Source organism: Anguilla anguilla, chromosome 5 (genome assembly GCF_013347855.1).
Source record: "Anguilla anguilla isolate fAngAng1 chromosome 5, fAngAng1.pri, whole genome shotgun sequence".
NCBI classification, from domain to species: Eukaryota; Metazoa; Chordata; class Actinopteri; order Anguilliformes; family Anguillidae; genus Anguilla; species Anguilla anguilla.
The window spans coordinates 62025658-62046115 of NC_049205.1; the positions used below are offsets into that span (position 1 = coordinate 62025658).

The 20458-nt window shown below is 47.2% G+C and overlaps 2 protein-coding genes across 2 annotated transcripts in view; one reads left to right on the top strand and one right to left on the bottom strand.

Moving 5' to 3' along the window:
- ndst3 (N-deacetylase/N-sulfotransferase (heparan glucosaminyl) 3) overlaps positions 1–9476 on the top strand; it is a 100178-nt gene extending 90702 nt beyond the window's left edge. The window contains exons 10-13 of the mRNA XM_035416557.1: positions 2191–2361; positions 2756–2865; positions 4587–4689; positions 9035–9476. Coding sequence (XP_035272448.1) covers positions 2191–2361; positions 2756–2865; positions 4587–4689; positions 9035–9154 — 504 coding nt within the window. The 3' untranslated portion in view covers positions 9155–9476. The remainder of the gene's footprint in view (positions 1–2190; positions 2362–2755; positions 2866–4586; positions 4690–9034) is intronic.
- A 7668-nt stretch (positions 9477–17144) lies between these two features.
- Positions 17145–20458, bottom strand: part of prss12 (serine protease 12) — a 37981-nt gene continuing 34667 nt past the window's right edge. Inside the window, exon 13 of the mRNA XM_035416980.1 lies at positions 17145–18989. Within this exon, the coding sequence (XP_035272871.1) occupies positions 18673–18989 (317 nt within the window). The 3' untranslated portion in view covers positions 17145–18672. The remainder of the gene's footprint in view (positions 18990–20458) is intronic.

The following is a 20458-nucleotide window of genomic DNA, read 5'->3' on the forward strand; positions in this document are numbered from 1 at the left end:
GTGCGTGCATGCGTGTGGGTGTGCATTTGGGTGTGCATGCGTGTGTGCTGTGTACGTGTGCGTGCTTGTGCCAGTGTGCGCGTGTGTGTGTGTGTGTGTGTCTGCGTGTGTTAGAGTAGAAGGGGTTGTGTTCATATGTATGTATGTTCATGCATGTGCATGTTTGTACTGTATGTACGCACATGGATCCCTGCATGCATACCACCGTTTGTGTTTGTGAACTGTGTGATGTCACACTCTTGCGCGGTGTGTAGTACAGGTGTGGCTCAGTTTCCTGTGGAATCTCCACTGCAGATCATTTTAATAGATAGATGTTCCCCTGCCTGCTGTGTGCATGGAGGACAGTGGCGTGGAACTGACCTCGCTTTCAACTTCCTCTCCCTGCTCCATATATCCATCTGACTTACAGCTTCAGAAATCGGCGCGCATGAAAGAAATGAAGTCTTTGGGGCTCGCGTGGGGACGGGGGTCAGGAACACCTGGACTCACCGGGGAGCTCCCCAGTCCCGAGCATAATCCAGCAACGGCGCGGCGTATTTCTTAGAGTGAACTTTTTTTTAAGTCGGGAGAGAAAATAGAGAGGCTTAGAATGTAGCTGGATTTTTTCTTTTTCTTTTTTTTTTTACGTTCCGCGTATTTATTTTCTGAGGGAAGATATGCTTGCGTTACTTGGAAACTTGCGGCCTTTTGTGAAGGGATTTCTGAGGCAAAGTGCACCAAATCCCCTCTGCTTTTATGCCCGCGCCCTCTTTCCCACTGCGTTTAATTGACTGATTCTTTCATCCTTTGTTCGGTCTACTATCGAACTGACGTCTTTTTTTCCTTGCTTCTCAGCGGCGCGTTTAACCAAGCGTTTCTTTTCGGGGTATGTCTCCTTGTATAAGAGCTTGGATCGGGAACTGGTACTGAAAGAAAACAGAGCCCTTTCTTAAATGTCTCGAGTCCACGGAGTTAAGGATATGAGGCACGTTATATAATAGTATGCGCAAGAATACCGTGACAGGTTTTTAAAAGCTATAGTTTGTGTTCTGAATGTAAATATATTCAAGCATTCTACATAAAAACATGAAATTAGTTTGGCTGTTGTCATTGGTGTGCCTTGAATCACACTCATAAAAAAGCAGTGGGACCGAGTACATGACTCGTTTAACTTTACCGTTATTTTCAAATTTGAATTCCATTTTTTTTTTTTTTTTTTAGCTGAAGGTGCTAATTGCGAATCCTGTCATTCTCTGTGTTTTGTTGGTTCTGTTGAACACCGCCGCAGCCGTTCAGCTTTGTCAGCGGGTGGACCGCGAGGTGGGAGAACGACGACAGAGAGAAACCTCATCAGCAGCACATCCGCGGGCCCCTATGTGCAATTATTTTGAGAGAGAGAGAGAGAGGGAGGGAGAGAGAGAGATCGCCCAAGCTGTCCCTTTAATTTCCTCTATTAATAGATGAGGTTTCATTCGAAATGAATTTTATCAGTCCCCGGGAAGTGGAGAGATGGTGGCGGCGTATAGTGTTAATTGACTCACTTGTCCCCTTACGAATTCACTCTTTTTTTTGCACCAGAATCCCCACGGTTCTTAATTGCGCAGGTTTGAATTAACACCTGCGAGCGCTGATATTGATTTATGGAGATGGCTGGCTCAAACCGAATTATGAAAGGGCTCGGTGTGTTTGTTTTTTTTTACGGTTTGGGGAAATAGCGTCTGGAGATAAATTGGCAAGAAGGAAAAGAAAGATAAAAAAACAGTAGGCCTAAGCACAAAAATGGCTTCATCGTTAGTTTTGATGACACGGAATACCATTACCCGGGATTTTTGTCCGCATTATAAACACAGAAATGCAGCCGATCGCTCGTGGCTTTTATTTATCTGATGGAGTGAGTGCGCTGTTAGTCCATCCATCTAACTGCAGATTTTGCATTTATAGAACTTTTTTTATGAGAAAGTCGACGGAATACGGCGGTAAAATAATATTTAGCGATAACATTAATTCTCCTCGTAAGACCTAGTTCCCTGAGTGTGCGCTTGGTAGACTACAGTCAAATAAAAAATATTCACAGATGTTAATGATCATGTAATCACTTTAGTATATTAATAAATATATGATTAATTTCAGCATCAAAATAGATATTTGTGTGTTGTTTCTGCAGCGGTAATTGTAAGTATTGGTAATTTTTGAATGTTTTAACCGCTGCAGCACCAGAGGGCTCACGAGGACCGCGCTGCTCTGAGATACAGCTTCTACGAGGTGATCTCCGCGGGTCACCACGCCCCCGCCGAGCTCCGGTCCCTGCAGAACCGCTGCCTGGTGCCGGGTCTGTACGCCGTGCACATCGAGAGATGGCTTACCTACTACCCTCCCAGTCAGGTACGACACATTACCTGCGCACAGCAGAGTGTGTGTGTGTGTTTATTTATATGCATATGAGTATAACATAACCTTGTAGGGTCCCACCTGTGACTGAAGCAAATAACCTTGTGCTGCCCCACCTGGGACTGAAGCATGTAACCTTGTGGTTCCCCACCTGGGACTAAAGGATATGACCTTGTGGGACCCCACCTGGGACTGAAGCATATAACCTTGTGGGGCCCCACCTGTGACTGAAGCATGTAACCTTGTGGTTCCCCACCTGGGACTGAAGCGTATTACCTTGTGGGGCCCAGCCAGGGACTGAAACATATTACCTTGTGGTGCCCCACCCGGGACTGAAGCAGATAACCTCGTGGTGCAGCTGCCTAACCTCCGCTCTCCCCCCCCGCAGCTCCTGATCATCGACGGGCAGCAGCTGAGGGCCGACCCCGCGGCCGTCATGGACGAGGTGCAGAAGTTTCTGGGCGTCTCTCCGTACTACAACTACTCTCAGGCCTTAACGTGAGTCATCGCCGCGGCGACGGGGGTCGGCCGTCACCCGCCCCCGCACGCAACTTCCCCCGCTAATTAAAGAGGCTCGTTACGCCGTCCCCGAGCTTCTCCTCGCTGCTTAATTAAAGTCCGTTAGGGAAAACGAGACCCCCTTTGCCCTCCCCCAGCCCCCACACCCCCACACCCCCCGGTGTGATATTTGCGTCTGGCGTTACAGGAAGTGAGGACGGTCACCTGACGACAGGGGTTTTATTTACGCGCCCGTTTTGGCCGCTCCAGGGGCGGAGGCCACAGAGATGAATAAGCGAGTATTGAATGGGATGCAAACGCGTCTGAGTTACGCAACGGACTGAATAACGAACGTCAGTGGGCGGGACTTTTGATTGACATGTTATTACAGGCGGACCTGAAATGATAAATGGGGGATCCTGTGTAATGGATTCGGGTTGCCTTTAATTCCGAGCGATAATCAGCGGTTGATGTATTTTTATTTATTTGTTTGTTTGTTTGTTTGTTTGTTTGTTTGTTTGTTTGTAAACTCTGGCCTTTCGTGTCGGTGGCGGGTGGGGTACGCAGCCTGGTCGTGGCAGTGCTGCAGAGGGGCAGGGTTAGGGGCGAGGGGCCTGGGTTTTCATGAGCGCGACGCGGGGGCCACAGATATAAATATCAGATATCAGCTCATTTTAATGCAGGGGGGGGGCCTCCTCGGCGGTCGCCACGGCGATGAGGGCGGACCCGATTCTGCATTCCGCCCCGGCCGACAGGTCCATCAATCACCGGGGCGACTCGGGGGGGAGGGGGGGGTGCGGGGTTAATCTCCACTGCGCCTCTCCCGCCGAGATCCTGCGCCATCGCCGCTCACCCCCCCCCCCCCCCCTCCCAAAATGGCGTCCGGTCAAGGTCACCTTGGTCCTGTATCGAGCAGCCTTCCTCCTGGTCTGGAGGATACTCTTCCTCTGTTGATTATCCACAGTGATTTCAGGAGTCTCGTCCTTTACAGAACCAGCCCGAGGCAAAATACATTATCAGGATGTCACAACGCATCACAGTGCAGTGTGGGGCTAATATAACACTGGGCTAATATACAAATTGTCACTGCCTTCTGACATTGCAGTGCATTTGTTTTTATAGGAGAATGCAATGTTGTCAAATATATTTGTTGAATGTGTTTGTTTAAAGTGTGCACATATATATTCTAATTATATATGTTATATAAAATTTGTGTGAGGGATGTTTTCCTCCTTTTGCTGAGCCCTTTATATTTCATATCAGGAGGTAATATAGGAGCCCTTGAGGGCAAAGGACCTGATGTAAAATAAATGGTTTGTGAACTAAAAAAAAATAAAAATAGTGTTTTATGGGTATTATTCCATTCGTTAATTAAATTTAGGTTAATCTTCTGAATTGATGCAGCTGAATTGGAATCAACCCCCATTCAAGCTTGATGGAGTGCCCTGGACCGCCCATTGATAGTTTTTCCCATTTTCTTTTATTTTCTTTTATTTTCTTTTCTTTTAACCTCAGTTGCTCACTTTTTGGGGGTTCAGGCCTGGTTTGTTACCCAGTTTTTCTTCTGTAAGAAGCACTATACTAGTGTAACTGAACTGAAGTGTTAATACGTTGGCGGATTGAGGGTCAGTCAGTGGGAGCTTTCTGTGGGACGTCCCGTTCAGCAAGTGTTTTAACTGCCCCCCCACCCGCCCTGACCGCGCTCTCGCCGTCTCTTCCAGGTTCGACCCGCAGAAGGGGTTCTGGTGCCAGCTGCTGGAAGGGGGGCGGACCAAATGCCTGGGGAAGAGCAAAGGCAGGAAGTACCCGGCCATGGACGCTGAGGTAGCAGGCTCCGCCCACTCCCAACCAAATCACCACTCCCTTCAAACTCCACCACCCCCAGAACTTCCACCCAAATCACCACTCCCTTCAAACCCCACCACCCCTGAACTTCCACCCGAATCACCACTCCCTTCAAACCCCACAGCCCCCCCCCCCCCGGAACTTCCACCCGAACCACCACTCCCTTCATGCCCCACCACCCCCAGGAACACCCAACCGAACCACCACTCCCTTCATACCCCACCACCCCCAGGAACACCCAACCGAACCACCACTCCCTTCATACCCCACCACCCCCAGGAACACCCAACCAAATCACCACTCCTTTCATACCCCACCACCCCCGGAACTCCCAACCGAACCACCACTCCTTTCATACCCCCCCCCTCCCCCCTAACCAATGGCGTAGGAATGGGCAGGCCAAAGTGAGCTCTACTCACCTAGACAGTATCTGGCCCCAGCCAGCAGGTGGCGTGTGTTTTTTTTGGGTAAAGAGCCACAGCCTGCGAAGCGTCTCTTTTCCATTTGTCCCGCAGACTCAGTAAAGCTGTGGAAGTGTCTAACGGGACGAGCAGTGGTGCACCCGTGAGCACGACTGACCCAGCGGCTAATGACAGAGGGCTAATCTGCTGTAATTAGGGATTGCTGTTTTACAGCAGGTTGTGGCAGACGGCGAGGTGCGTTGGGGTCACGGGTTTGAATCCGGAGCGAGACAATGCTGTTGCACTCTTTCTGTCTAGTGACTGTACTGTACCTCCCTGCCGGTATGTAAATGGGTCACAGAGTATGAGTTTGTGTCGAATGTGACATACACATATAGATTTTGTTACCTTTTTAATGCACCCACACGCACGCAAACATGTACACACGTGCACACGCCCACACGTCTGCCCTCCACCTTCCTTCATATTAACCCTTTGAAGAGCAGGTTTTTCTCCCCCCCCCCCCCTATATTTTAAGCCAGTGTTCTAGAACACTATTTATCTCCCTGCGTCTTCTTCGCCGCCGGCAGCCATCTTGTGCATCTTGTTTATCGTTGTCATTCATGTCGGTCCTCCCCGTCTCGGCACAGAGTCATAACTTTGGCTGTAGTCAAGGTTACGGACGCCGCCGGGACGGCTTTCCAGCGATTGTTTTTTTTTTTTTTTTTTTACGGCGGGTAATCGCAGATGTTTCACGCGGGCGCCGTGGCTGCGGACGGCGCGTTTTGATTGGCCCGCAGAAATCGGCGAAGAAATACGGCGCCGTGCGGCTAAATCGGCCGCCACTCGGCGAAAGGAGAAGTCGGACATTTTGGGAAAAAAAGCCCCCGGGAGGCTCCTGGCGGGCAGCGGATCAGTACTCCACAGGGCCTCGGTTCGAATGGCGGAAAAAACGTTTTAGCGCTAATTGGCGTATTTCTTTCTCGGCCCAATTGAATTCATTTATTTTTTCCCTAGATGCAGGAGACATCTGTGGAGTGGCAACCCTACATTACTGCATGCGGTGGTTAATCTGTTTGGTGAAAAAGCCTTTCGATTTCATGCGCAAAGAGTTGTTTTTAAATAGGTGTATTTTGAGCCAAGGTGTTTCGCTAGAATAATTAAGAATGTATTCTTCTAGAATGGGATTATTTATATTCTGAAACACCTTTCATTCTCTTTGTGTTCATTACAACCATAGGGGTACTAGGGTAAAATAAAATTAAAAAACAAGATTGATTGTATTATATTCTCGTAGTTGCTGATCAAAAAAATGAAACTTAATTTTACCGTTTTTATTGTCACCGAACCTCTCTCTCACTGAGAATAACAGATGCCAGAAGGTTTGGCCAGAGCCTGAAACCATGAAGGATTGAACAAAACAAAGAAGAAAACCTTGCATCCTGTCTTTCTTTATCTTCCTTTCTTTAATTGCCCAGTTTGAGTTTGGGTTAGGGTTAGGGTTAGGGTCTTGTTCCTTTCGTTTTGCATCTTTCCACATACACCAAAATATCCCATTTGAAATTTTGCATTTAACCCTTTTTTTTATTTTGAAGTCAGTGTTCTAGAACTCCGTTGCTTTCAGTCACCAGCAGCGATTGTTGCATCAGAATATTTTGTTAGCATTCTAAGCATACTGTATATTTGTGATCTTACACCTTAATGTTGTGCAATTTTCTTTATGTACAGCACTGCGCTGCGTGCTAGCTTCTGTTGCTAAGTGCATTAAGCCGAGCTTAGACCTGCTGATTGCTATATTGATCGTTGAGGACAAAATGTAAAAGCCGTATGATTGGTCCTCGTGCTGAGTGGAACTCGCGTATCCTGTTTTGTGCCTCATCGCTTCGGTGCTTGTGTTTGCGGTTTCCGGATTTTGTCCTCTCAGGTTTTTCCTCCTTGCGGCGACGGAGACCTTGCTGAACAAGGAGATTCGATATCGTTGCCATGGGGGTGTCATTTTACAAGCCCTCGTTCTTTATCAGGGACGCTTCTGTGCTTGCGCTCGTCCTGCTCGCCATCACTCATAACAACGGCCGTCTTCCTCCCTCCCCCCCCCTCACACAATTCACTTTAAGAGCGCCCGGGTTGACTCCACACCAGGGGACAACTCCCGGGGATAGTGCTTGGTTGGCCACAACGATCCTTCATAAAAAATAAAAAAAACAGCTTCATATGGGGTAGTGAATCGTCTTGTGCACCTACATTCGACCGAAACGTTTTCCTGTCAGTTCATTTTCACACCGTTTTTTACTGAAAGTGAGCTTCTTTAGACGTTTTGTTTCAGCGTGCGAGATTCCCGTCGGAGCTGCCTCGTGTTTGTGGGAGTGCACGCTCGTTACCCGATCACCGCACATTGATTTGATCATTCATATTTTACTGAACTGTCTCAAAAGGCAGTGAAAATGGACAGGAAGGAAAGGATTTCCATTTAGCGAAATAAACCTGTCGTCTGAAAATAAAGTTCTGATTGACTTCTGACCACGTGGGAAATGCGGCATCGAGGCGTCTCCATGGCGACGTCCCCCCCCCCCATTTCCTCCAGGGGAATTTCCTGGATCTGGCAGGAGATCAAACGCCGCAGGGAAGTCACAGCCTGATTATGAGGATTCATAATGCCTGCAGGGCCGCTGGCGAGCCGCTGCCGGACCGCCGCCGGACAGAGGCAGCCCCTCCCCTGTTTAAATCGGCGCTCCGGTGCCGACGGGCCCGCCTCGCGGTGCGGCAGGACACCCGGCAGGGTCAGAGAGAAACGAGCGGTGGGACCGCAGCTTTCTGCCCCGTACGTCCGCGGCCCGTGTGAGAGGGGAGACGGACGACCTGCGGTCAGATAAGCCGACCGAGACGACCATCAGCGTCAGAGCTGAACCCTGGTCCAATCCCCCCCCCCCCCCCCCCCCCCCCCCCCCCCCCCTCACCCCCCCGCAACCGCTCGGTCTCACGCAGAGCCACCGCCGAGCTGCTCCACCGCGTGCCCCCCCCGCCCGCGGCACGCCTCCCAGCCCCCGCCCGCCAGCGGCAGCTCGCAAATCGGCGCTACGGCGGTCGGGCTAGCGAACCACCGAGGGGGCGCGGTGATGAGGAAGATCGGCCGTTAGAGGATTTATTAGAGTAGTCGGTGACTGAACACCCCCCCACCCCCCCCAGGCAGAGCGCCGTAGTGCCAATTTGCAGGACGCTTGGCGGGCCAGCAGCTGGCGATGATGCGGTCTGATAAGAGCAGGGAGGGTGGCGGGCGGCGTCCGTGTCTCATCGGGCACTAGCGACCCCCTCTGGTCAGTCACGTACCTGCAGTTCGGCTGCACCAGCTGCACACGAAGGTCATAGTAGTGGTAGCAGCAATATTTGTTGTAGCATTAATAGTATTAGTAGTAGTAGTAGCATTAATAGTAGTAGTAGTGTGTGCTCTGTGAACTTTTATAGCTAATAGTAATGGGGGGAACTGTGTTTGTAACCAGGAAGTTCAAGGTTCCCATAAGCCCTGCACTCAGCAGGAAGACCTTCAGCCGTGTAACTAAACATGGAACAAAATGGAGGCCATGCAAGCATATAGGCTGCTGCTGAGCAGGTTCCTTTGACCTGGATTCAATCAAAATGTAAACTTAACTTTGGCTTTCGGGGTGAATGTTCACAAACGCTGTTCTTTTCATCCACACAAGCCTGTTTTTTTTCTCCACCGGGGATTTTGCTAACTCGCTGAATTCTCCAAACCGAACCGTTTTATTAAAGAACTGCGAGCCGTGCTGCTGCCCCGCCCTCGTTTAGGCGCGGGGCGGGGTCGAGGACGTGCACTGACGGAATGTTCCGTCGAGTGAAAGCTTAAGTGGTGAGACGCTCTTGTTTTCTTGTTTTCTCTCCCCCCCCCCCCCCCCCCCCCCCCCCCTCAGTCCAGGGCCTTCCTGTCGCGGTACTACAGGGATCACAACGTGGAGCTGTCCAAGCTGCTGCACAGGCTGGGCCAGCCGCTGCCCTCCTGGGTCCGAGAGGAGCTGCAGAAAGTCAGATAGCACAGCGGGAGGGAGGGAGGGAGGGGGCGGAGAGAAAGAAAGAGAGAGAGAGAGAGAGCGAGAGAGAGAGGGAAGGAGGACTTCTGACTACAATCCTGCCAAAAAAATCATATAAAAATACAAATTTGAAAAGAAGAAAAAAAAAATGAGGAGGAGGAATAATAAATAAAAAAAAACGACAGGACACGGATTTTTTTCGAGCACCTCTTCAGGAACGGGAGTCGCCTCTTTCAGTGTTTCCATGTGCTGGCATGTGGGGTCAGGAGTGTCTGAAAACCTGTGGAAGGAAGATAAGGTGCGCTGCCTTTGGAGGGGCGGGGGCGGGGGAGGGAGGGGGCGGGGCAGGGGGAGGGGGAGGGGGGGGATAAAGACGGAACACACACACGCACGGAACGCGTGCACACGCGTGTGGCTGTCCCAGACTGATCCAAGCCTGCGTGTGCGGCAGGCCTGCACTTGAGACTGCGGTGACTGTTTGTTTTTGTTTTTTATTTTATTTTTTTATTTATGGTGCCGGCGCGGTGCTGGTGAGCTGCCCCTGGCGTCCGTGGTGAAAGATTTGCACTAAAGTTCCGTTCAATGCCTCCCACACTTTTTTTTCCTTCTTCTTTTTAAAAAAATCTTTTTTCTGTCTTGTACATTCAGAGAGAGTAACAGAGGGGGGAGAGAGATGCACGGGAGCTTGTTAGCCGAGAGCGGCTCGCTGAAGGTAAACACGGGGAGGATCTGAGCTGAGTTTCGCTCGTCTGAAGCGGAGTAGTGGCAGCCTCGCCGCTTTTCACGGCTGCTCGTTCAGACGGAGCGGCGTCGGTCGGCTGCTAGCTGCGAACGCCGAGCGGCGTTTCTCGCCTTTGCCCGCCGGTCCCCCGAAGACGAGCGGAAGGAGGAGCGCGCCTCGTCGTTTCCACGCCGATCCTTTCCTTCCCCCCCCCCAACGCCGCGTTTCCCGATATAGTCGCGGAGCGCGGACACGCGTCGCAGTCAGAGCACGGAGCGGAAGGCGGCTCGGATACGGTCGGGGGGGGCGGCCGGAGCGTTCTGGAAGGTGACGTCACCCATCACCCTCGCGGACTCTGGAGATTCGGGGCTCTGCTCACGCACCCGTGCCTGAGGCCGGGAGTCTTTTCGTCGCATCAGAACAAACTGTTTTCCGGAAACTTGTACGGCACGCAGGACCGCACTGCGTCTGTCGGCTGTGCACTTTGTTCAGTAAGGATCATCGTTTCCATACTGACTGCGCCGGGACTTCGACGCTGGTGGCTCGGTTGGAGTGATGAAATTCATGAAATCTGTACCACTTTCAGGCTTTTTTTTTGTTTCCTCCCACAGCTAAGCACAGAGCGCGTTGTGGTTAGATTGAATTTTGGTCTTGGTCGCAAAAGTGCGCTCCTGAAAATTGTGATTATAGAGGCACCTGAAAATCATATGCTCGTTGGCGAACTTTGTGATCACACAATAAGCGAATCGCACTGGTGAACTCAGGGAAAATCTGAGTGTCCTAAAACAAACATGTACATGTTCTTTTGAAAAGGGTATTTATTTTTTTGTTCAGTTCTTCGCTGGAATGTGGGTGTATCGCTTGGTGAAATCGAACAGTGGTCATTCAGTAGGCCCCGTGGTGAATTCACTTTAATGGGAAAAGATAATAATCTCCCCTCCGAAGGGACCTTCTGATAACCTTGACATTCTACACTCTGGATATAGTGTGTCCATGCCATGCTCACCGCGGGTATGTGAAATTTACAGCAGAGTCACGGTTTCAAACGTCACGCTTATTCACATCGCCGAACTGAGGACAGCAAGGACTGCGCAATCAGACCAATGCCCCTGGGATTCTAATGTATCATATTTCAGTCATATTTCATAATTTAGTTTAGTTTTTTTTTTTTTAATTCTTTTTTTAAGCTATCATTTTGCCCCATCGGCAGGACTAATAGGAGATGCTTTTGTTACATGAGATTAATTCTAAGAATTGATACAGTTTGTGTCGGGTTTTAGTCGCCAGTTTGACCTTAGCGTTGCTTTCTGGGTCGCAGCGTATTTGCTGGTTGGATTACTTGTATTTTTATTTTTTTTTATTTTTTTTTGTTAATAAATGCCTCAATACGGTGTGTAATTGCTTCGAAAGAGTGTGTATATATATATACATATATATTCAAATAAAAAAATTAACTGGTTAACAGTTCAGTAAATTGTTCTCTTCCAAGGGAATTACTTTGACATACATATGTGTGCCAGCTTGTGTGCAGTGTGTGTGCTGTGCTTGTGTGTGTGTGAACGTGTGTCCAGTGTGTGTGTGTACATGTGCTGTACATGTGTGTGCGTGCGCACGCACGCTGTATATGTGTGTGCGTGTCCCCACACACACGTGTGTGCATTTGTGTGTGCACGCACGCACGCACTGTGTGTGTATGTGCGCGCACATGCAGTGTGTGCGTGTGTATGTCCATGCACATGCAGTGTGTGTGTATGTGTGTGTCTGTGTGTGTGTGTGTGTCCATGCACATGCAGTGTGTGTGTATGTGTGTGTGTGTGTGATGCCTTTATGCAGTTGAACAAAGGGAGCCACACCAAAGGCTTGTCCCAAGCCCTGCTGTCTCCACAGACTCAGCGCAGTGTCTCACTCTCCATCCGCTGTCACTGCTGCTGTTACTGCCGCTTCTGCCAGGGCACCGCGCAATCACCGAATCAGAACAACAATGGCTGGGAGAAGCGCAATAACAGACGCAAACAAATTCGTACATTTAGGGTGTTAAACCAGCCGTGAAGAGGGGAGAATTAAGAAATCGGAGCGAACCTTGGAGATGTTTTTGTGTCTGCGGTGGTTAAGTGCCGTGCCATGTGTGGGGAAAAAACTAAACTTGCGTGTGTGCGTTTGTCTGTGTGTGTGTGTGTAGTATTAACCTTAAAAGGCCATTCATATATCATAATTCCCCTATATTCAGTCACTGGGATCATACAAGTGTTTCTTGCGGATGAGTTGTGTTAGTCCCTTCTATGTGCCATAAAATGTTAAGTATAGGAGAGAAATCATTACTGTGTTTTAGCTTGATCGAGCAAGACCAGAGATTTGGAAAAGAACCCTTAACTGTGAGAGGGAATCCATCTTTAATTCTCTGATACATGTGTAATGTATGGGACGCATAAGTGCAGTGGTAATATTTAAAAGAAATGAAAAGGTATATAACACATGGAAGCAATGACTTTCTTTTGCACAGTATTGACCGGCATTCAATATGATTCACGTTTTTCAGTCCAGTGAACTTTAGGTTTTGTCGTTAAAAAGCAAAGGTTTGTTCAGCCGAAACATTGCTCAATCGGATGTGCGGTTGGCATAATTAACTCGGATATTCTATTTCCCTGGGTGCATTCGAAACAAGTGGGAGATGCTTGGGGATTTAAGCACAGGCTTTAACGGATCTCGCGTTATTAAGCAACGAGATTGGCCACGTGCGAGCGAGCCGTGTCTGCGTCAGCCGGCTAAATCCTCGCAGTCGTTCTGACAAAGATTCTGTGTGTGAAAGATGGCGGGACCAGATGGAAGTGTGTACGGCTGGCTTATAGCCGGTTTATTCAAAAACCTGCGAGATTGCCTCTGACCACCTGTGGGTACAGTGTGCGTACACGCATTAGGTTCTTCCTTCCAGGTATTGTGTCTTTTCCATGTGCACCGACTGACTGAAACGAGTGCTAAAAACATGACTCATACTTCCACATATATATATATTTTTTTTCCCTCGATTTTTGGTGTTATGTGATCATTAAAAAACGTTCCCAACAGATGGACCTTATTCCTCCGAAATTATAGCCTTATGCACAAGCGCTCCCATTAACAGTCTGAATAACATCCAACCAGCTTTAAATACAGACTTCTGCTTCTGTGTTGTTAAAGTTAAATTACATTTTTCTGAAAAATCCTAAGAGCTTATTCATGCCTTATGCTAACACACAGAACTTCATAACTTCCAGGAGAGCTGGGGAAATGACTTGCCTCTTAGTGAATGCCAGGCAGAAGCCAGGTGGAGTGTCTGTGTGCCCACACCTGTCGGGTGGATTCAGAAAAGCAGGGCTTAATAAGGCTATCTGCTTGTTTTCTCTGAATACATATATGGTTGCATAGGAACAAAATTTAATGAAATGCGCGCCGGATGCAGGGACAGAAGAATTACAGTATTGCTTAGATTAAGGGCCGTTTCCTTGAGAAGCTGTGATGTTAGAGTGCCACCTAGTGTTCAGACCACTTAAGAAAACTGGACGTATTGAGAAACTTGACTTTTTAAATGTTTATTCAATTCAGGAGTAAACATAAGGGAATGTGATTCAATGATTCAGTCTGTTGTAATTGCATTGGACATCAACGTGAAACAGATCAGAGCCGTATCAAGAAATGTTGCAGGAGAATCCGCTTGTTGGTGACCGGTTTTAGCTCGAGTGTGTGTATGTGTGTGTGTGTGAGAGTGAGTGAGTGAGAGAGAGATGATTGCTGACAACAAAGCATAGCGCTAATTTGACTATTTCAAATTAGCGTAGTCATTAGACTACTGTTGGCAACCAGCAAGAGATTCAGCAAAGGTTAATTGGAGAAAGGAATGATTTATTTATTTATTTCCTTCCTTCCTCCCTTCTTTTCTTCCTTCCGTGGTGAGCCGTCTGTGGTGGTAGGGTAATGAGGATGCAGACCGCAGAGACTGAGCCTGGCGGCCGTTCGGCGCGAATGTCTTGTGCAGCCAGGCTTCGCTCCACGGTCCGCGGGTCGCGGATATCGCGCTGTCGCGTGCGCACAGCGGGAAAACGTCACACCGCACGGACGGACGGACACTCTGCAAAGCAGAAGCGACCGGGGACGAGCTGTGTCTGGAATTCGTCCCGCGAGCGCTTATTTTCATAGACGGTCTGGCTATTTTGGGACGATTACAATTGTAATTTATCACTTATTTAACTTAAGGATAGGGAAACACTGTACCAAGCAATAAGTACATCAATGAATTCATTAATTTGGTAACTCAAAACGGCTATAAGAGACTCTCCAAACACTCTCTTGGACTCCCCTCTTGGATCTCTGGTAGAAGAGGATTTTATTTAATCTCTGAGATATCCCGGTTTAGCAGAGGGTAGATAAATAATTAAAATTACGTTTGCGGCTGACTGTTTCCTGTCAATGACAGCTGGGAGCAGGCAGGGCGCTGCCAGATTCTCAAAAAAATCCACCCACTTCATAGCACCCTCCAGACTGCCTGAGTTAGGAGAACAAAAAGTGGTGCCCATAATCATCTTAATTATCTTCCCTCGCTAACAGTGTGCGATCAGGAAACTACTTGTTACAGCACAATGTGGGCCGCTGCCACTGACAGTTACTCAAATTGCATATTTGGACCTTGTGTTTCCCTCCTTAATGAGCCGTTTCATCTGCTGAAGTGCCCGTGAAGGGTCTGGTCTGATCTCTCAGATCAGACGACGTAGTCTCGATGCAGCCTGCGAGCTGCGCATTTACGCTGAAAAATCTCCAACCGAGGAGCGAAAGCTACTCGAATGTCTGTTAATTGCTCTCAGATTTAAAAACACATGCTCTCGGCCTGATGAATCAGATTCGTATGACAGCAGTAGAATGTGACATCAGTAATGGCCAGACGCGATTGTCACATTTCAAACCAATTAAAGCTGCAATAACTGCCTGAGATAATTTTTTGGACCTCTGATGGCAGTTAACCATTGACTGTAAACGATCTCGGGTTTGATCACCGTATTCGATGACAAATCTAGAACAGAATACTATGTACTGTACTGAGAGGCTGAAACAATAAAATATCACCATACAACTGACAACGACTGCATTTGTGTTGTATACCTGGGAGTGAAGACACTGTATCTTTGTATATAAATACAAGACATAGCAAGCACCACTGAGAATTGGCGTTGATCTTGTCAGACAGGCCTAGCGCCCACAATTGACTTGTCTTGGAGACACTAGTTTGTTTTGTTTACTTATTTATTTATTTATTTTTTATTTGCATCACTCTGAATCGCTTTCTTAAAACATGTCATCCCATTTCAGACAACTGACTGAATACTGATATTGCAATGCATTTTTTAAAACATATTTTATGCAATAATTGAAGGATCGCTTCTGGATAACGAGCACAGAATCTGTGTTTTAAGCAGAAGTTCACATTTGAACTGTGAGGGCGTATTTGTGTCCTTGAGCAAGGTTCCCTAAAGCACATGTACTTCCTTAGTAAATATCAAGTTTATAAATTATTTTTTGTCAATTGTCAGTTGCCTTGGTTAAGGCCATCTGCTACACCAATAATAATGTATTATTCATGTAATAATATTTATATAACCTCTATGACCTTCTCACTCTTGGATGCCAAAAGCAGCTTTGTTCAAAGACTACTTTTGACAGTTCTACTTACAAGAACTAGCCACTAGATGGCACATAGCTCACTCATAGTGATGTGGTTAACTATATCTCATTTGGAAAAAATGACATCATACATGTATAAGATGAGCATATTGATTGTTGCATTAGTGTCATATGGTGTTTTTTAATAGGTACAAACAGTGTGAAATATCACTTTGATATTACATATTTGTCAAAATAAATAACCAATTCGTTCAAAGCAGTAGCCTACAATTAAGAGATTGATAATGACATTCTTAGTTTCCATTTTTCTTGTTAGTCTTAGTTTTTTTTTTCTTCACCTTTCAACACAAAGTTAGCTGAAACCAGACATCGGTCACAGTAAAGACAAATTAAGTAAATTAAGTAAAACTTACTTTTCCCCAAAGGTGTAAACATCGATTTGAAGTCACTGCAACAAGAAACTTAAACGAGAAAATAATCTAAAGTATGCTCAACGGGAATTCTCGGTATCTCTGAAAATTCACCAGGTTTCTATAAACAATGGCTATGTTGTTGGGACTCTTTCTTTTAACTATGTGCGATGTAAACATCTCCGGCTTGTACAACAAACAGAGGACAACTCAAGATCGTTGTCATTCCTGTAATCGTTGTTTGGTGCGCCGGTGTTACGGGCTCGTGAGAAATACGATCGGGGCTTTTAAACTACAGATCATGCGCGAGATGAGATTTCTGTTATTTCACTGCTTTGTGAATTACAGTAAAATTACCAATCGCTTAAACGGTAAGAAAGTAGCCTATAACAGACGGTTGCCGTTCCACGGTGATGTTAAAGCGTGTCAACTGTTAGACGAATCTTAAATAAAAATAAATAAATAAATAACACTCCCGACTTTAAACTTCCTACATGAAAGCAATATTGTTGTTAAGTTTTACTTTGAAGCAGCTAAACCTACTTCTGTAGGCCTGGACCCTCAATATAAAAGTTTCTTTTATTTTAAATAAGAAAACTCCGGCGTGAATGCTCCCGCAGTAATAACTCATTTCAATTGTCTAGACAGACAAAGCGTTTCACCAGAGACCGGCAGAAAATCCCGCAGCTGCCTCTGGACAATCAACCGGCCGGTCTTCGCTTTCACTCCGGCAAAATTCAATTTCACCATTTCTGTTTAAATGAAGAGGCAAGGGTCAAATTACTTCCTGCCTTCACTATTACCAGCGTCTCTCCTCTGAATAAATGAAAGCATGTGTGTATAAAGACGTTCTGGAGTTATTTTACAACCTTATGAAGACGGGATAACAGAACAATTTTATTGTAAATATGCCTTTTTTGAGCCTGGTCAATTGTGTTATCTTGTAGCACAACAGACCTTGGCTTCTAGAGTATTGAAATTGCTTCCTGGACTTTTTCATCCGCTATAGCTGAAGGATATTATCTCACTTTTTTCTTTTCTATTTATTTATTTTTTAAAGAAAAGTTTAGCAGTGAATGTGGTTAGCTTTTTTTAAATGTAAAGATCATGTAATGGAACTCCCCCCAACACACACTCACACACAGACACACGCACACACACTCCCACCCACCCATATGCACAGACACACACACACACACACACAAACACACACAGCTGTATTTGAAATGTTTAATTCTCAATATTCAATGCTTTTTTTTCCATTAACATTATACTTCATTTTCTTTAAAAGATGTAAACCATGCCCAATATTGACATAACACATTTAACCTGTAGAAAAGCAACAGTTAAAAGACAGTAATACGTTCAAAGCTAACTTACAATCCGGTAAATCCGACTGACAACATCTCAGGTAGTTTAATGTTGGATTTCTGTTCCAGACCCACCGAGTTAGTGTGACGGGGGGGGGGGGGGGGAGAAATAATGCTCATTTTAATCAGGAATTACAATTTCTTCAGCTTAGCTGGATTATCTCCTGTTCAAAACTGCAACACCCTGAAGAGAAGGACTGGACTTAGTGTCACAGGACTAGCATCATACAGCAAAAAAAAAAATCTCACAACAACAATAGCACCATGTCATGAAGGTCAACACTGAAAAGTACATAAGTTAATACAACAGAAAATGCTAATGTCCTGCACAGTGATTCATTTAGCGATGTAATGACACTCGAGAGGAGTTCTTCCCCAGCCCAGTCTTGCTGAGGAGCCCCATGCCCTCCACAGCTCCCCCCCAGACCCCACCGCAGTACACTGTGTGACCAGGGACTACGCTCATTTAGAATCTGGCATTTATAGTGCACGTTTTGCAACGTCCGCACTGGGAGCTGAGAGACTGTGCAGTGTGCGTTGTATCCCAGAGACGGGCCGGTTCTCCTCTTTGTCCTCTGCTAGGAGTTTATTCCAGGGGTGCACCACATGGGACAACCCTAAATTTATTTTTGCCAGCTTCATTACATTTAAATTACATTACATTACAATTTAGCTTTTTAGCATTTTTACGTTTTACATACAATCTAATTATACGGCTGGATATTTACTGAAGCGTTTCAGGTTGAGCACCTTTGCCAAAGGGGTACAGGGACTGTGCGCCAGATGGAAATCGAACCCGCAACCTCCTGGTTGTGAGCCTGGTTTCCTAATTAAACTACACCGCTGCCCGTTACATTACACCACTGCCCGAACCAGCTCCTGCCCCTGGCTTGTAAATGAGCACAGCTGCTCGTCTGATATGTGTATGTATGTGTGTGTCATGTGGTCTATGACAGGACTGAACCTGCATTGGTGAGTGCAGTGGTGTAGTAGTACATGAAGCCAGGGCTGAACGGCTGGACCAAAAAAAGCCAGAAAATCTGCCAGCCTGCTCAAGGACTGCTGTGTGGCCCTGCTTTACTGTATCACAAGTGGTCCCATTCAAACAGAGAAGTGCTGAAAACAACCATTTAAAAACGATTAAACAGGTAAAAGAGCAAATAAAATAGAAGTACTTTACAGGGCTGACAGAACAAGGACAGACAAACAAAGAAACGTTTAAAAAAAAAAAAACCGTGCCACTAGTTGTTTTTTTGGGGGGGGGGGGGAGGAGACGGTAAGACAGTCAGAATAGACCTCCTGCCGGGCCGTGTGAGTGCAGTCATTCCCGCGGGGAGGGGGGGTGGAGGGGGGGGGATGCGGATGTGGGCGGGGCTACAGGCCTGTCACTCGCCTGATCCAGGGCACGAAGGCCGAGACTTTGGTGTAGACCCCCGGCGAGTCCTGCAGCCTGCAGGCGTGCCCCCAGGAGGTGACCCCGTAGACCACCCACCCCCCGCCGGCGCCGCCGGGCCGCTCGCAGACCAGCGGCCCCCCGCTGTCGCCGCGGCAGCTGTCCACCCACTTGTCCGCGGCGGCGTTGCCGGCGCACAGCATCCTGCCGCTGAACTGGCCCGGGTAGCTCGCCTCACACCGTCTCCTGCTCAGCAGCGAGATGGAGGCCTGCTGCAGGGTCCTGGAGTAGGCCCGCCCTGCGGAACACACACCGGCCAATCACATGCCCGGACCGTCACGAACCGGCCAATCACATGCCCGGACCGTCACAAACCGGCCTATCACATGCCCGGACCGTCACGAACCGGCCTATCACATGCCCGGACTGTCACAAACCGGCCTATCACATGCCCGGACTGTTACGAACCAGCCTATCACATGCCCGGACTGTCACGAACCAGCCTATCACATGCCCGGACTGTCACAAACCGGCCTATCACATGCCCGGACTATCACATGCCCGGACCGTCACGAACCGGCCTATCACATGCCCGGACTGTCACAAACCGGCCTATCACATGCCCGGACTGTTACGAACCGGCCTATCACATCCCCGGACTGTCACAAACCGACCAATCACATCCCCGGACTGTCACGAACCGGCCTATCACAGCTCCAGACTACCACGAACCGGCCTATCACAGCTCCTCGGCTACGGTGCTAAACACGGACAACTTGAGGTGAGTCTGCAGGTAAAAAATAATTCAGGAATCATGTACATCTGCGCTTATTATAATTAATTTTCATTTATTTATTTATTTATTCAAAAATAAGGTTACAAATTTGAAGGTTTTCTTACACTGCCAATGTTATAATATATGAACTATAATATATGAGATAATTAGAGAGGAAATTCCTAACTTGACTGAACATTCTTTTTTTGGCAATAAAGCCATTTTGCCCTTCTCCTGATGAAGGTGGTGCATCCAAACACTTGCCCAATAAGCCTCATCCTGGCTGGAAAAACACTGAAACTTGTGAATGTCTCTTAAAAACTGGTGTTCTTTTAATTTTATAGTATGTATATCTTCTATTTAATTTTGAAATGCATCTAACCGCGAGAACCCCATTAGAGCCGCTTTCACTGAAAAATAGAAATTTCGCTGTAAACATCCTAACTCGTAAACATAAATTTGTGTTAGCGTCCTTTACTTACCAGTGCCATTTAGCGTTAACATTGTTTATTTGTAAAGTGAACTGACCCACCCCCCCATAAAGGCCACAATTAATTGGCTGTTGATAAAAGCTGAAGACTGCGTTCCAGACTCTATTTAGCCACTCGGCAACAAATGATCATTTCTATGTGATAGCCATAATTAAAAGCGCACTTTTAAAAGCATAGATTTTTCTCTCGAAAAGCTGGCTCCTGAACTGAAGAGCAGCTTCACTCCGCATCGTGGGGGAAAATATATCAGACGCTTTAATGCTTTCCCTGATGCCCATGAGAAAAGGCAAGCAGCCAGAGCTCTTAATGAGTTTCAAACACACACTTCATCTCAGATGACTTTGTTTCAGCTCATCCCATAGAAAGAGTGCATTTTCTCACTGTGGATAAACAGACAGGTTATCCCATTCAGCAGAGCTGAGCAAATACCCGACAGACTTAATTCAAACAATGCATCCGATATTTAGCAATTTGCGTGACTAATAGTTTTAATCGCTTTAA